Source organism: Polyodon spathula, chromosome 23 (assembly GCF_017654505.1).
Source record: "Polyodon spathula isolate WHYD16114869_AA chromosome 23, ASM1765450v1, whole genome shotgun sequence".
Taxonomy (NCBI): domain Eukaryota; kingdom Metazoa; phylum Chordata; class Actinopteri; order Acipenseriformes; family Polyodontidae; genus Polyodon; species Polyodon spathula.
The window spans coordinates 26,471,761-26,486,557 of NC_054556.1; the positions used below are offsets into that span (position 1 = coordinate 26,471,761).

The following is a 14,797-nucleotide window of genomic DNA, read 5'->3' on the forward strand; positions in this document are numbered from 1 at the left end:
AGCATGACCCAGTAGCTTTGCCTCAGCGGCTAACCTGTTTATTTCATACTTTTTAAAGCAATATAACATTTCAATTATATCGACATACAATTATACTCCAATAATTGTTCCCCTAATGCATTCTCTCAGTTGATGCATCACACTTACCACTGCAAGAGAGCTATTACAATTTCAGGATCTACATTTGCTTAATCAAACCACTACTAGACCCTACTGAGCTAGCCATGGCTTCGCATTGCCAATTAACGGTGCGAGATGCAGTTTGATCTGAGCCCCATTGTTTCTTTTGTCACCCCATTCAGACAAACACTGTGCTCTCGCTCATCCGAACTGACCTGTGATGCGAACCATGCTGTCATAATGCAATAGGGCACGTATTCAACATCAGAATTCTAGCATGCTGTAGGCATGTAAAGCATGCAGAAGTTAAGCTTGGGACTAACAGCTAGCCCTAAAGGCCACTTTTAAATGGCACAGCAGTTCAAAGTTGCAGATGATAGAACACTGTGGAGTAACCCATACACTAGAGGCCAGGGTTACATCAAAATCACAGCACCGTCCTGGAGACATGCCCTTCAATGGCCTGCACGCTCTGCTGCAGCGTCTTCAATGTAAAGCAGCCTTAAATCTTATGAAGGTATAGATTGTCTTGCTCTCCCAGGAAATGATACCGTTTAGCCCTGCAAGGCTTGTCATTAGTGAGACATCCATCGGGTAGGGACATTAAGGGTTCTAATGAACTACTAATTGGATTCAAGTCTCAAGACGCATATTGAAATAAACAAACGTATTTGATTTGAAGCATGCAGGTGCTTTCTGTAATGAGGGCTGTTTGCTGCACACCTCACTGGTGAGCCCAGCCAGTGCTGGTTAAGCTGGACTGCAATCTCAGGGCTCAGAATGGGTGGTGCAGATGCTCGGATTCTGTTTCTCCAAACTATCCTCACGCCCCTCTCATCTAGATCACAGCTGTTATACTCTGGCTTCTCAGTCAACCAAGCTAATTACTCTCTAACGAGCAACCAGCACACCACAAGTGCTAATTTATCAAATCAATTAATCAACTGTCCAATGGATCGATCCAAGATTGTTTTCGCACGGGGAAACTTAACTACCTCGTCCGTGCATTCCAGGACAGGCAGAATTGGGCTTGTTTAGGTCAGAAAAAGGCTTTCAGAAAGAGAAAGCAGACAAGAATAGCAATACCCAGCCTCTATGTGGCGCCTCTTAGTGGAGTGCCTGTATCAGTGGGTCACAAGCCATGGTCTTCTGCCTTGTTTCAAGTACATAGAAAGAACTCTAAAGTAAGGTGAGTGTTCTATGTCTAACATTTAAGCCTTTACTTACAATAATTTGTAAAAAGGACTGGTGTAACATGGAACTCTCTCCTACCATCGCTTGCTTAGATGGCCCCGGCAGATCTGTCATACAGCCAAATGAGATGTCTTTGTACTGGATCAGATAGCTGATATTAAATGGAAATGGCATCCACAGGCTATACAGCAAAGCTTCTATTATCCAAACGAACTGGGTCCAGGGGGTGTTCGGATAATCGAATTGTTCAGATAAAGGAATTATAAGTGTGACATTTTGCACATGACCTTTCCAATCAAGAAACCTCCTAAAAAGATAGAATCCACCCCTTCACCTGTAAATATGACCTACTGTACAATACTGTAAATACCACAACTTGAGGGCTGTATAGAGTATTTTCTTCACAAACAGGGCAGCAGAGCACAGCACACAACAAGACAGGTTAACAAGGGGCTGTTCGCATAACAGTGCTGTTTGGACAATCAAAGTTTTACTGTATTGCTGTTAGTGTAAATGATTAAAATCTATAAGGTACAGGGTGCTGTGTAAGATACACTCTGATTTTCACCCTCTCAAGGTCACAGCTTGTGCGCACCCTTACATCTCGAACACAACCTGGAGGTGATATACTGGACACTGTAGCTTTGCAATGTGCAATCTAGTTAAAGCCGGCTCTGCTAGTCACCCTGCACTGGAGAGATGCGAGACCCCAGATGGGAGCTCCTGGACTCCCGCTATCAGAGCAGAGGAATTCAATACAGAACTATTATGTTACCATATGCTACTGGCATTCCATTTTTTTCAAATAAAAAATGGAGCATATTAAAACTAAACAGCCCCACAGGGCATTCAAAATTGCAATTTTTTTTTTAAATAAAAGGGCAGTTACCGCATTTCCTTAAGTGATCCCAGTTAAACATTAAATGTTTCTTTCATTTGGGATTTGCTAAAGTTTTGTTTTATTTTTACTTGTTTGGTGTCTGGCATTGCTTGAGAACTAATTCAAGCACAAAGAAGGGTTCTGTATTAATAATCTCATTTTATAGTCTTTAATAATCCTAGTATTAATCTCAAATTTGGCCAGGTAGGGTCATAAACAATTTGGGTTAGTAACCCATTCCATACCCGCAGCACTATCTGTAAACCAAGTGTCTCCCACACTCTGTCCTGAGTCTCTTTCCACTTGATTTTCAACTGGGTTTGCTCAGATCACATTTTGAGGGGTTTTGATATGTTTTAAAAGCTGCTATAAGGACATGGAGCCCTGATTCAAATGTAATCGTAAGCTTTGTTCAGAAAGAGTTCCGATCTACTGCTGTTTCATTGAAACAGACCTCCACACATTCCCAAGAACATCAGCAGTTAACGGCCATTAGGGTCACCTTATACAGTCAGGAATAAAACAAATCCCAAAGTGAAAAGGAAGAAAGAAATTCAGTTAGACAACTTCTGCACAGGTAATCTTATAGAAAGCAATTCAGAAGCTGCAGCTCAGGTTGCCCGAGCCTTCAGGGTACAGAAGAACACGATTTTTGAGACTAATGCACAGAATCACAGTATTAGTCACTTCTTTCATTCTGCTTCTTCCAAGCTAAAACTCTCTGAAGAGTCTTCAGAAGCAGAATCCTTAGACATCCGATTCCCTTGAGGTAATGTACTGTGTTAATTACATAGATTTTTAGTTGGCTCTATTAAAGCTATTCTATAATTATTCAGAAATATTTTCTTTCACTAATAAGGCTAAGACCTTATTAAATACTCCTTTAACCCAGTAATGCACCATTTTTCTTCTCCTTGGTGAATAACTCAGACAGTCATGTAAGAATAGACACTGTTACTGGCACCAAATGAAGAGACTGATCTTGATATATTTAGCAGTATCTTTTTGTAGGTTGCTTGCAAACACATTCGGTTTTGTTTTGGACCGGTGCAGTGCTGGATATTACAGAATATAACACTTACAAAGAGGTTGCTTAATAACTTGTACTTGTGTTATGGTTGAGACAATCATCTATCACTATGCAGGAAAACTGAGACATTAATATAAAACTTATCTGCACTGAGCAACATGTATTGTATTTAATGTAAAGATTTAGTAGATAATCATATCTCATAAAACTCATATATGTATTACGTACAGGCTTAATCCTTTTGTCTCTGCCCACGAAATCGTATTTAAGTTGGATTTTTAAATCCTTTACATTACAATGGGAGTTCAACATTCCTGACCAAAAACAAGAATGCTAAATAGTTTCAACCTGGCAGCGCCAATGTTCGAGAATGGACAGTGGTCTGTCAGAGGCAAACCAGCCACAGATTTCTACAAATCACTATGGGCAAAGCATGACTGCATCACATTCAAATCCCTGCGATCTTCTGTCCTGTGGACACATTTCAACGTCATCTGTCTGTTGACTATCCATACCCAGTTCAGGCATGACTAAGGTCACTTCAAAACGGTATGATAATGGTATGTTTCCTATAGAAAAGGGGTTCAAAGGCTCAGTGACTCAAACTCCCATTGTGCCTTATCCTACACAGACACAGTTTGCATAGAGAACATTCTGCCATATCAAAGCGTCAATATTTAGCATTAATAGTTCAAGCACACATGCAGTAAAACCAGAACTGTGGGAGTTCTTCTTCCCTCTCTGTGAGTATGCTGTGTGGACCCATCTGCAGCCACTGATTTCAAGTGCTGTTCTGAAAGATTCCATTTACAGAACAGTAAAATATAAAAATAAATAAATAATGGATGTCCTTCAAAGAGTAGACCAATGACAGATTTAATAAGTTATGGGATATCCTTTTCCAAAATTAACAAGAGAAATAATGTTTTAATAAACTGCTGCACATCATTTTTAAAATATGTAATTAGGTCAGGTGTAGAAGCATTTAAGATTGATAGTTTAATTTAATGTGTGATACTTTCAGGTCTTCACAGCTATTTTTTTTATCAGTTATTAGCAGGATGGAAAGCTCAATCTCTCCTCCAGGAAGACGTCAGTGTCAAGATACTGAGCAGTGCATGAGAACTTAGGGACTGGCACCTGCACACCTGCTGACCGAAACAATTTCAAAACCCAATCAGGTCATTCATACTTCATGTTTTTCAATTTTTTTTTGTTCTAGCCAAGAGTGAGACCTCCTTAAGACCAAAGCTTTTAAAAAATAAATAAATAAGTAAAAACCCTTTCAGGATTTTCAAAGTGCTTTACAAAGCCACAAGCACTGGTCATGTGGTTTGATTCACTAGCTGCCCAGGTAGGGAACGGGTGTTGTATTCATAGGTGTTATATAGTACGTACTCAATCAAGCTGTTTTCATTCATGTTTAAAACAAATTACGATACATCTATGCAACGCAAAGCACTTTGTACTGGTGTCTTATTACAGGCATTAAGTCAAATCAAGAACACATAACAGGCTGTGTGGTCCAGTGGTTAAAGAGCTTGTAACCAGTTCAAATCCCGGGTCACTCAATGACTTATTGTGAGACCCTGAGCAAGTCACTTCACCTCCTTGTGCTCTGTCTTTTGGGTGAGACGTTGTTGTAAGTGACTCTGCAGCTGATGCATAGTTCACACACCCTAGTCTCTGTAAGTCACCTTGGATAAAGCTGTCTGCTAAATAATAATAATAATAATAATAATAATAATAATAATAATAATAATAATAATAATACTTCAGTAGTATTATTAAGTAAGCAGATGACAGTTTTGTTAGGAGCACGAGGATCAGACCAACAGGCTTCAGCTCAGGTACACAGGATAAACTGATGACTCACATACTTAAACACATCAGTCTGCGCTGTTTTATTCTGGCATCTGCGATTGAGACCTACAAGGGCCCCCAGGGGGCCCAGGGGCCTCTGTTCCCTCCGCTGCTGTCCATAATGCAATATTCTAGTTTTGCTGACTGTTGTACCCAATAACACCTTATGCAAGAGCCAACACACAGAGCACAGGGCACAGAAAGCATGTGTCTAGTCCTCCTCTCCATACCGCTCACCGTCGGCAGAGCTGTTGTGACAACACGGTATAAAACTCAGTGAATAGGCTGGGTCACCTCAACTCTGATTGTGTAGTCATGTACACACAACACAGCAGGCAGCAGCCGTGTGTGTAATGTGTCTTGTTACGGACTCTAGAGCACATTCAGAAACGCTTTCAATTCTCAGCAAGTTAGGATAACCTTGGCAAAGAAAAATGCACAACTCAAGTGCCCAGAGGGGCTGAAACAGCTTATTTCTAATTTCTTTGTCAAGATTCTGTGCAAATGGCAGGAATACAGAAAGTCAAGGAACACAGTAATCTTGCCCTACCATCTAGCTGAATTACAAAAAGCAAAAAAACTGGGCTGTTGATTTGTGTGTGCAGTATGCTGGGTTGGTTTCTATCCCAGAGTTGTTGTTGCCTTGCCTTTAACAGAGCTAATGTATTCCACCCTGAATGCGTTACCCTGGTGTCCTTGCTGTGTGAACATAATTAATGCTCCTGCCTGTAGGTATACATTAAAGAGGAAATAATCTGCAGCAGACTGAATTAGCATAATGTGAATTCATTCCGCTGGTGAATTAGAACGTTACATTTGACAGGTCATCATCGGCTGTACTGAAACGTTTTTTTTTTATTAAAACAGTAGCATCGTTTATACACCACAGAAGGCTAGCTCATGGTAGCTGGCTGGCTCACAGGACACAAGGAACCCCAACAGTGAGTGGGCTGGCTCCCAAATTATAGTTAAGTTATACTTAAGTAACTGAAATGTGCTAAAGAAAAATGGGCTCCAGAAAATGAAAAAGCAGTATAACTACAGAGAGCTGTTATTTTGTCGGATAATCAGTCAGATTAGCAAATGAAGTCTGTGCTTGTCTGGCATGGTTTATATATCCTACCCATTGTGTAAATAATTACAGGTGGAATTGCTTTTTCTTTGTATTTACCTTCCCAATTACTTTTCTAGCTATCTGGATCTTCAGAAAAGTAATTCCTCTCATTGTCGCAGTAAAAGCAGTGCCTTTGTGCTTTAAACCTACTTATCTCTGGCAGGCATCCAGATAGTTGTTAGGGTTACAGAACTGTAACGGCAGAAAAAAACAGGGTCTTCCAAGCAGAAGAGGTACAACTTTCTAAGTGACTGATTAACAAGAGTATTGGAATTCAATTTACATTGTGATGGTAGATGTTACATGGCGTGTATGACAGATTCAAGCACCACCAACGTGAATATATGTGGGCTAATGTAAGGCATTGGGTCTGAGATGTTTTAATGTTGCAGGCATTTTTATTTTAACTTGAAAAGACAATACATATTATAGCTCAACCACTTTTAGGTTACGTTTTCCCCAAATCCCTATCCTACAAACCATCCCGCAAGTTAAAAAGAGATCATCAATCTTAAGTCTATTCCTTATAAAAGTTTACTACTGAAGTTTTGCAGTTTTGCATAGAGTGGTTAAGAAACTCGCTGGCCTGCTTGCTGTTAGACATTACAAGCGCTCCGACGAGCATGACGCGTCACTTACCGGCACATTTTGTGCGTGTGATTAGAGGAGGGCCCGGTGGTCCCGTCCCCCCTTCCCCGGGTCGAGTGAGCAGGACCTTGATCTCGTATTCCACGTCTGGGTCCAGGTGCCACAGCTTGTAGGTCGGGGAGTCAACGATGTGGGTCTCAGCCCAGTTCCCCATGGTGGTCCGGTATTCCACCTCCTTCAGAATGATGGGTCCATCTCCGATGATGGAGTTGGCGTTGGGTTTAATCCACAGGTATGTGGCTCCTACAGCCAGGAGCTCGGGAGGAGCGATGGGGGTGGGGGGCGCTGTGAAGGCAAAGGGTATTGCTCTTTCACTTGAGAATATACAGAACACAGTTTATCAAACAGTGTATACTCCAGTGACACCTCGCTCTGTTGTCATTTTTTGCCCCTTTTGATTTTGTACAGAGATAGTCCATGTGAGAAATCATAGCTACAGAGGGGGTAGAAATGACAGTTGAACACAGTTTAAAAGTTTCTAAAACAACGACTTGTCTTCAGAAAGCCTGTTTTCTCATGATTCTGTTTTTTTTTTAGACATTAGTAACAAGTAACAAGTCTGGTAAATAATAAACCGAGCGCAAACGGCAACAGATGTTTACTAAACGCACTTAATAGGCCATTCAGCTGTAGATGACATAAAGAAGTGCTTTAATTACCCAGTACAAAGCGCCGGACTGCTGCATTCACAGCATGATAACTTCAGTAACCTTGAATGCAATGCTTCTCTTAGCGTGGACAGTTCTATTAGATCTGTTGTTGTTTTGTTTTTCTACCGCTATAAATAATACCAGGAAAAACTTGTTACTAAGATACCTCACGGTTAAAGAGACATTGATCTCTCTGCCTGAGCAGCTGTTGTCTCTCCCTCACTCTTTCTCTCTGCAGATTCCATTCCTTCCAAAAGGGAAGAGTTTCAAAAAAAGTTCCTAGCATTGGGCTGGAAAAAAAAAGTTTTCAACCGTATATACAATATACATATATATCATATATATATATATATATATATATATATATATATATATATATATATATATATATATATATATATATATATATATATATATATATATATATATATATATATATAATCCACCTCAATAGGAAAAACTATTATGTTTTAAATAATAGTTGAAAGGTTTGGGAATGAGAAAAGACCCTTCTTTTTTATAATGCTCCCAGTGTTTTAGATGCTACCACGTCACCTGGCAGGCTGTCCCATGCATTTATAACTGTTGGTGTAATAAAGCGCTTCCTCCCCTCTCTTCTGAACTTTCTTTTACTCAGTCTCCATGTATGCCCTCTTGTTCTTCGCTCTGTGCTCAATTTGAAGTCTTGTCTTGGGTTAGTTTATTCATACTGTTTATGAATTTATAGACTTCAATCAAGTCCCCTATTTCCCTTTTTCTTTCTCGGCTGAAGACATTTCATTATTTTAAGCTGTCCTCCTAGCTCATATCATCAAGTCCTGGGATCAGCTTCCCTTCTCTATACCTTGAGTGCAATGATGCCTTCTTATTGTAGTGAGGTGATCAAAACTGCACCAATTAAAAAAAAAAAAAAGATCTAACTTAAACTATGTAGCATATTATTCTATAAATATGAGTATATGGATCCTGCAATTCATTTTCAACAGCATTCTAAATCTGTATATCCTGTGATAGATACAAGACACTTTTTGATAAGTGTCACAAAGAATCCCACTGGCAGTATAGCGACATCTCACTGAATATCTGATTTGGCTGTAATCAAACTCAGAAGCAGCAAGAAGCATGTACAATAGCTCAAACTAAAGGATAGCACTAGTCTTATTGAAAAGACTCCTATCACCTTGTACATTCGACAGGCACTGTGGTTATCGCTAATAATACTGAGCACAAATACACATGTAGCACCTCTGTGCACAGGGTCTGAGCTTGCACTACACCCTGTGTTTCCTTTGCCCCTTATTTCACTGAGAGAGGGCATGCCCACTTCTGTAACTATGGCATCATTATCTCTGGCAGACATTCTAAAAGCTGCCGAGGGTTCAGAAACTCTTAGCAGTTTGTCTGACTGCTAACCCTGCAGGCAGCTGATGGCTGACACTAACATGTTTCCACATTAATGCAATTATTTAATTGAGGTTATGTAGACTTCCAACAGTGGTACCCACAGCGTACCCTCGACTACACCACTAATCCACAGGGAGTGCTAATCGGGTTCTGTGAAACCAGCAGATTGGAGTCCAGTTTAAATCATCTAGTTAAAGAGCATGTGCATTTAGATACTTTGTTGTTTAGATCATTAAAACCCTTAGTTCAAGACGTTTCATCAGGAATTACCCAAGGACTGCTGAGAACCACAGCACTTGTACTGTGCACTGTGAAAAACATTCAAGTAGAAAACAAGGCTGACCAGTAATCTGTGAATCATGACTGTAAAATGCTCCTTTATCCATGGTACCCGCTCAGCAGAGCAGTTCTATTGCATATCAAGCGGTTTAACCTGGTGTGTGCAGTGTAATCAATTCAGATTGGCCACTGCACTGCACTCAAGCCTGCCAATACTGTAGGCACTTGCAGCTACAGCACATTGTGGATTAATGTTCTGTGCGCTACAGAGAAGGGGTAGAAAATGTCGGTGAGGCAATAGAGTTAATGCTCTCCTATTTTCAAGAACAAGATAATGTGAATGAGTTGGTGCAGATCGGCGGCCTCTCAATGAATATTTTCTGAGAAGGAAATTCTCCCCTAAAGCTAGCGAGGGTTGCAGTGGCCCCCTTCTGTTTCAGACTCGTGTTCCACCATGCAGAGCCACACATTTACCACCCAGCGCTCCTTGAAACCGCTGTCAATCACCAGCCCCCCCCTGATAAGATGGCTCTTCAGAATCATACCTGTGTTTGTGTTTGATTCCTGTGTGACTATATGCCCTTATATGTACAAATCACTAATACTACACTGTGCTGTCATTAAGACAACCCGTGTCTAACATGTGCTGCGCATAACAGCTTTTGTATGCCTGTCATGCTCGCAAGTGGTTTGGGACTGTAATTATTCCATCAATCAAGGAGGTAATCTCTAATGTAGTCCTCATTTCTCGCTCAAAGGCACTAATGAACTTGAGTAAATGAACAAGTCCGGAGCTGTGTTTCTGCAAAGATGTGCCTTGTTTGTTTTTTTTTTTTTTTTTTTTTTTTTTTTTTTTTTTAATCAAGCTAAAGCAGCAGTAAAATAGACGTTATTTTTTTCTATTTTCGATATGGTTTAGAGCAGGGGTGGTCAATCCAGCAGGTTTTATAAGTAACCCTTAATCATCAATTTCTAAAGACTTGGGACAATTTCATTTTGACTAGTTAAGCAGTTTTTTAGTTTTCAGTTTAAGCAGTAATTTGTTCAATTAAGTAATTTAGCAAAACCTGAAGACTCTGCAGCTTGGACCAGAGCTGACCACGGCCAATTTATTTGAACAAATTAACTTTCTAAATTGATCAACAGCTTACGATAAGCACTGCAAAATACAGAGTGGGGTTTTCAGTTGTGAACTCCAGACCGCTTGGGACTCAAGTTTACTTCCAAAACAGCTGTACCTGCTGATCATTTTAACAGTGATTACTGTCAGGAGAATGCACTTTCACTCTGATATTAACAGCACCTTCCCCAAAATATGAGCGATCTGCTTGTCTTAACAAACACAGAACTCTTCAATAAATGCACACAACACTCGGATGTTGGATTTGAGCAGGCTGGCGGCACAAAAGTGCTTATGATTTCTTCTTGCTGAATGGGGTTCACTTCCATTTCGAATTTTGATAGTTTTCAATGTATATCACCTGTCTATACACACTGCCGGCAAGCCAAGCTAGCAGCAACACCAACAAATAATTTCAGTCTTTATCACCTGCACGCCACAGGGAGTTCTTAAATCCAAGGATTTTTGTAAAGCTTCAGCAATCACACACTATTGGATCATATCCCACTGAGCACAGCAGTTCCCGGAGTAGGAGAAAAGTATAGCGGAAAATGGGAATTTATGACTGTGAGATAAGCATCATTGAAATCTGTTTGCCTTCAACTAGCAAAAAATGCTTTAGCTTATTTGAGCATGAAACACATATACTGCTTCCAGCATTTCTGAGCAGCTAATGTAATAAAGGAAAAGTGCATTACTAAAATAAGGTAATACAATTTTAAAAAAATACTATCCTATATTTTTTTAGTAATACAAAAAAAAAATTATAATAATTTATGTGATTGCAAATTCATTCTTACTGTCATATTGAATGTTACACAAACACCTATTGAACCAAAACCCCAATATTGCCACTTATGACAGCACTATATAGGGTACCCTGCACCCACTCTGAAAGATTTTTGCCAACAGTGTGCTACGGTTTAGGATGGGTACATTTAATCCTGTATTAAAAGTACTTTTTAATCACCAGCATAGTGCAGGGTGAGGCTTTCAAATATTTTAACTTGCAGGAAAGCTGAAAGAAATCACACCATACTGTGCACAGAAGTGAAAGGAAAGAAAATCTGGAAATGGATTAAGTTTTTTTTTCTTTTTTTTATCGATGTTGAGTTTTGCAAGATTAAGCACGCAGGCTCTAGTTGCCTTTTTTCTATTTATTTTTCTCTCCAGGTATTATAGCCCTCATTTTCTTCAAGGCAAGGTGCTAAGAGCTTTTCTGCCATATTTCAATTGCATTTATTCTGAAAATCTGCCTTTGTGGTGGAGTTTAAAGAAAAAAAAAGCAAGGACCGTGCGAATGCACACGCAGCTCTAGACCCTACTGGCTGTTGATTCTGATGTTAACCCTGTACCTGGAACACGCACTGCCTGTTTCAATCAGCATTGTCTGCAAACAGAGCTGGCACCTGAGCATCACAAAAGCCACTGAGAGAAAGGGACATTACCCATCTACAACCCAAGAGTGGCAGTTTGTTGAGAAGCCATCTCTGTTTGTTTTATTTCCCATCCGCAATCTAGGCTTGGTGATGAAAATATTTAGAGTAACAACACAGACGGAGATGGTCACGCCGTAGCTGGCACATGCTTCCATGTAGAGTGCCACATTCAAGTATAAGGAGGAGACTGTAAACAATCTGGAAAGCCAACATGGCCCTGTAGTGCAGTGTGTAAAAGTGAAAAAATGTTCATGAGGTGATATAGCAATGGAATGCCAATTGACTGCGCAGTCTTGTTATACTGTAGGCCCAGAGCTTGTTGCTGACCAATGATGAAACGCAGCTTCTAATTACTCTTAACCTGGAATGTTTCTTTCTTTATTTTTCTTTGCATGCTAAATTCAATAGTTTTCCCTCCATAGGCATCTAATGGGTCTGCAGGTCAGTCATTGAGCCGAGGTGAACTAATGGAAGCTCCAGGTTAACTAACAGATTGTCACTGCAGAAAAGTGGTCTAGCGTGAAGGTAAAGCATGTACTGAAGGTATCCAGGTCTGCTGCAAAGACCCTCTCTCATGATTTCTGTCATTATGCAATCAGGTTACCTTTAACTCTGCCATTTAAACAACATGCCATGGCAGTATCAACTATGCAGTAGGGTATGTTACGCGTGAATGCCCAGAACAACCACAGTTAAAGTCACACTAGAACAATGCTCAGCCATCGTGAGGATGACATGTAGCTACAACACTACACAAAAAAAAAATGTCCAGCAATGTTCTGGCAGTATAACCCACATTGATCCCACTGTGCAGCATAGACTCTGCTTAAAGGGGTGTGTTGAGTTTTTGCTCCGAGACAATATGATGAGACATCAAGCACCATCAAAGATTGTTATCCTTCTCATCCTTCTGTGCTTACTGAACTATGGAAATGCCCCCTACCTATAACTAAATGAATCATTTGAACACTATAATATTCTCTTTATTCCTGAATAAAACTCTAGACAGAAAATGTACTATAAAATATCTTGGGGGTGAGGGGGGGGGGGGGGGGGGGGGGGGGGGGGGGGGGGGGGGGGGGGTGGGGGGGGGGGGGGGTGGGGGGGGGGGGGGGGGGGGGGGTGGAGAGGGTTTTTTCCAGAATTCGGCAGCGCTATTTTCTTTCTTCTGTGTTCTTTACTAGAGGGCACTAATTCCCCATGTGTATACCCTGTAACCCAGTCTACACTCAATCCTTACTCCCCTGTATTGAGATTTACATCCAAAACCATCTAACTGGTGTCGATAAAAAAAAATGTATTTCAACACATCCAGGATTCACACCTCTCCAGAATCTGAAGTACTTCCCAACATCCCCTTTGGGAGTCTGATGTATTTAAGGGATGTAACTGTCAGGAGTTACTGAAGAGGGCAGGACAGGAGGGGGGTCTGAAGCACTACATGCTGTTGATTGAATCTTCTGCGCTGTTTTTTTTTCCTTTCCCAATTTGACATTCAGCATGAAAGGTAATGCACACGATTAGACTCGAAGGGTTCCTGATGGCCTCTACAGAAACTATTAAGGCAAAAGGGCATTCTCAATGCAGTGCACGCTGTTAGATAAAGCTCAAGCCGTCACTTCTGTGGTTTCGAAAAACCAAGCAATAAAAACAAGTGATTATTTTTTATACTTTATATATAAAATTACACCGAACTACGAAAAGGTAGATATTTATATTTGTATTTGTTTGTTTGTTTCTGGGGCACTAATCTAAACTAAATGTTGGGGCCTACTATTGAAAAGACAGTATTAATAATAATAATAATAATAAGAAGAAGAAGAAGAAGAAGAAGAAGAAGAAGAAGAAGAAGGAGTCCTTCGTTGTAATGTTCATTATAAGTGGCAGTACAGTATTTGTATATACAGTACAGTATATGGGTGAATCTTTCTGTAAACCCTCTCATTTTGGCTCATTGCTTGCACAGCAGCAGGCACAGTGCTGCTCGGTTATTGAATGCCCTGGATCTCGCTCAGCAGTCGTCTCAATGTGTTCTAAAACGAATTTCTAATGCAATTCCCGGGTTATTTGTTGCTCAACTTTTAATTGCAGAGCACGTGGTTCTATTTAGACCTGACTGAATTTCCATTCGCTGCAACTGTGAAAACTGTGAGGATCTCGACATCAAACCTGCCATTGACTTTGCTTAAAGATATCTTCCATAAGCCATCAGAAAAATGCATTCAGTATGAATAAGGGTGAGAGTATGTGAAACCCAGCAGTGGAAGTCGTTGCCTGGAGAGGGCTGGTGTTTTTAATGTCAGATTAAATACTTTGATTTAGCATTCCCTCAGCAGATATTACAAACTTTTGATAAGTGAAGATCCTTGGAATACATGTCCATGAGGGGTGCTATATAAGTGTGTATGGTATAGAAAGGTATGGTATGGAATGGTATGGAATGGAATGGCATGGTAGAATAGGAATGATGATTCACAATCCTTCACTTGTTTGGCAGAGGCAGCTTTTGACAACCAGTCATGAGGACCATTTCCTTCTGTTTCAGACCCCCCACTTTGCCTTCTCTTTACAGTTGCACAATAGCAGAGGAAAGCACTGTACAAGAATAACTGAAAGATAGTATGCAGCATTGGCAGCAAGGGTTAAGGCTGGTTCATAATTCTTGCGACCAGCCTGAGATGGTTGTGCATCAACTATGGAAACCAGTCTTCCTTGGATGGCTGGACAGATGCATAGCTGGAGAGACCAGGAATCGACCTAGCCGACGATTTAAGTATGAACCAGCCTTTAGTGAGTGGAGTACCAGCATAGTCAGTGATGCATAGCGAGCTCCTGTATAGAACAATTGCAAGCACAAGGGTGCAGACTCTGCAGCATGCACTCCTCTGCACTGTGTGCCCTCTTTGTGCAGAACTGCAGTGTGGAACCTTGCCAGCAGAATAAAGAACATTCAGTTTAGTGCAGGTGCTCTTCAGCAAGCTTCTATAACTAGAGCTGCTTTAGAGAAGGCAAGCGTTTCTTTTATTTTCTTACACATAGCTTTCCTAGCAGGCTGT

The 14,797-nt window shown here is 40.5% G+C and overlaps 1 protein-coding gene across 12 annotated transcripts in view; it reads right to left on the reverse strand.

The window, feature by feature from the left end:
- LOC121297858 (receptor-type tyrosine-protein phosphatase T) overlaps positions 1-14,797 on the reverse strand; it is a 156,562-nt gene that overhangs the window by 87,971 nt on the left and 53,794 nt on the right. For all 12 annotated transcript variants that reach the window (XM_041224400.1, XM_041224399.1, XM_041224402.1 and 9 more), the window contains exon 7: positions 6,841-7,134. In XM_041224400.1, coding sequence (XP_041080334.1) covers positions 6,841-7,134 — 294 coding nt within the window. The remainder of the gene's footprint in view (positions 1-6,840; positions 7,135-14,797) is intronic.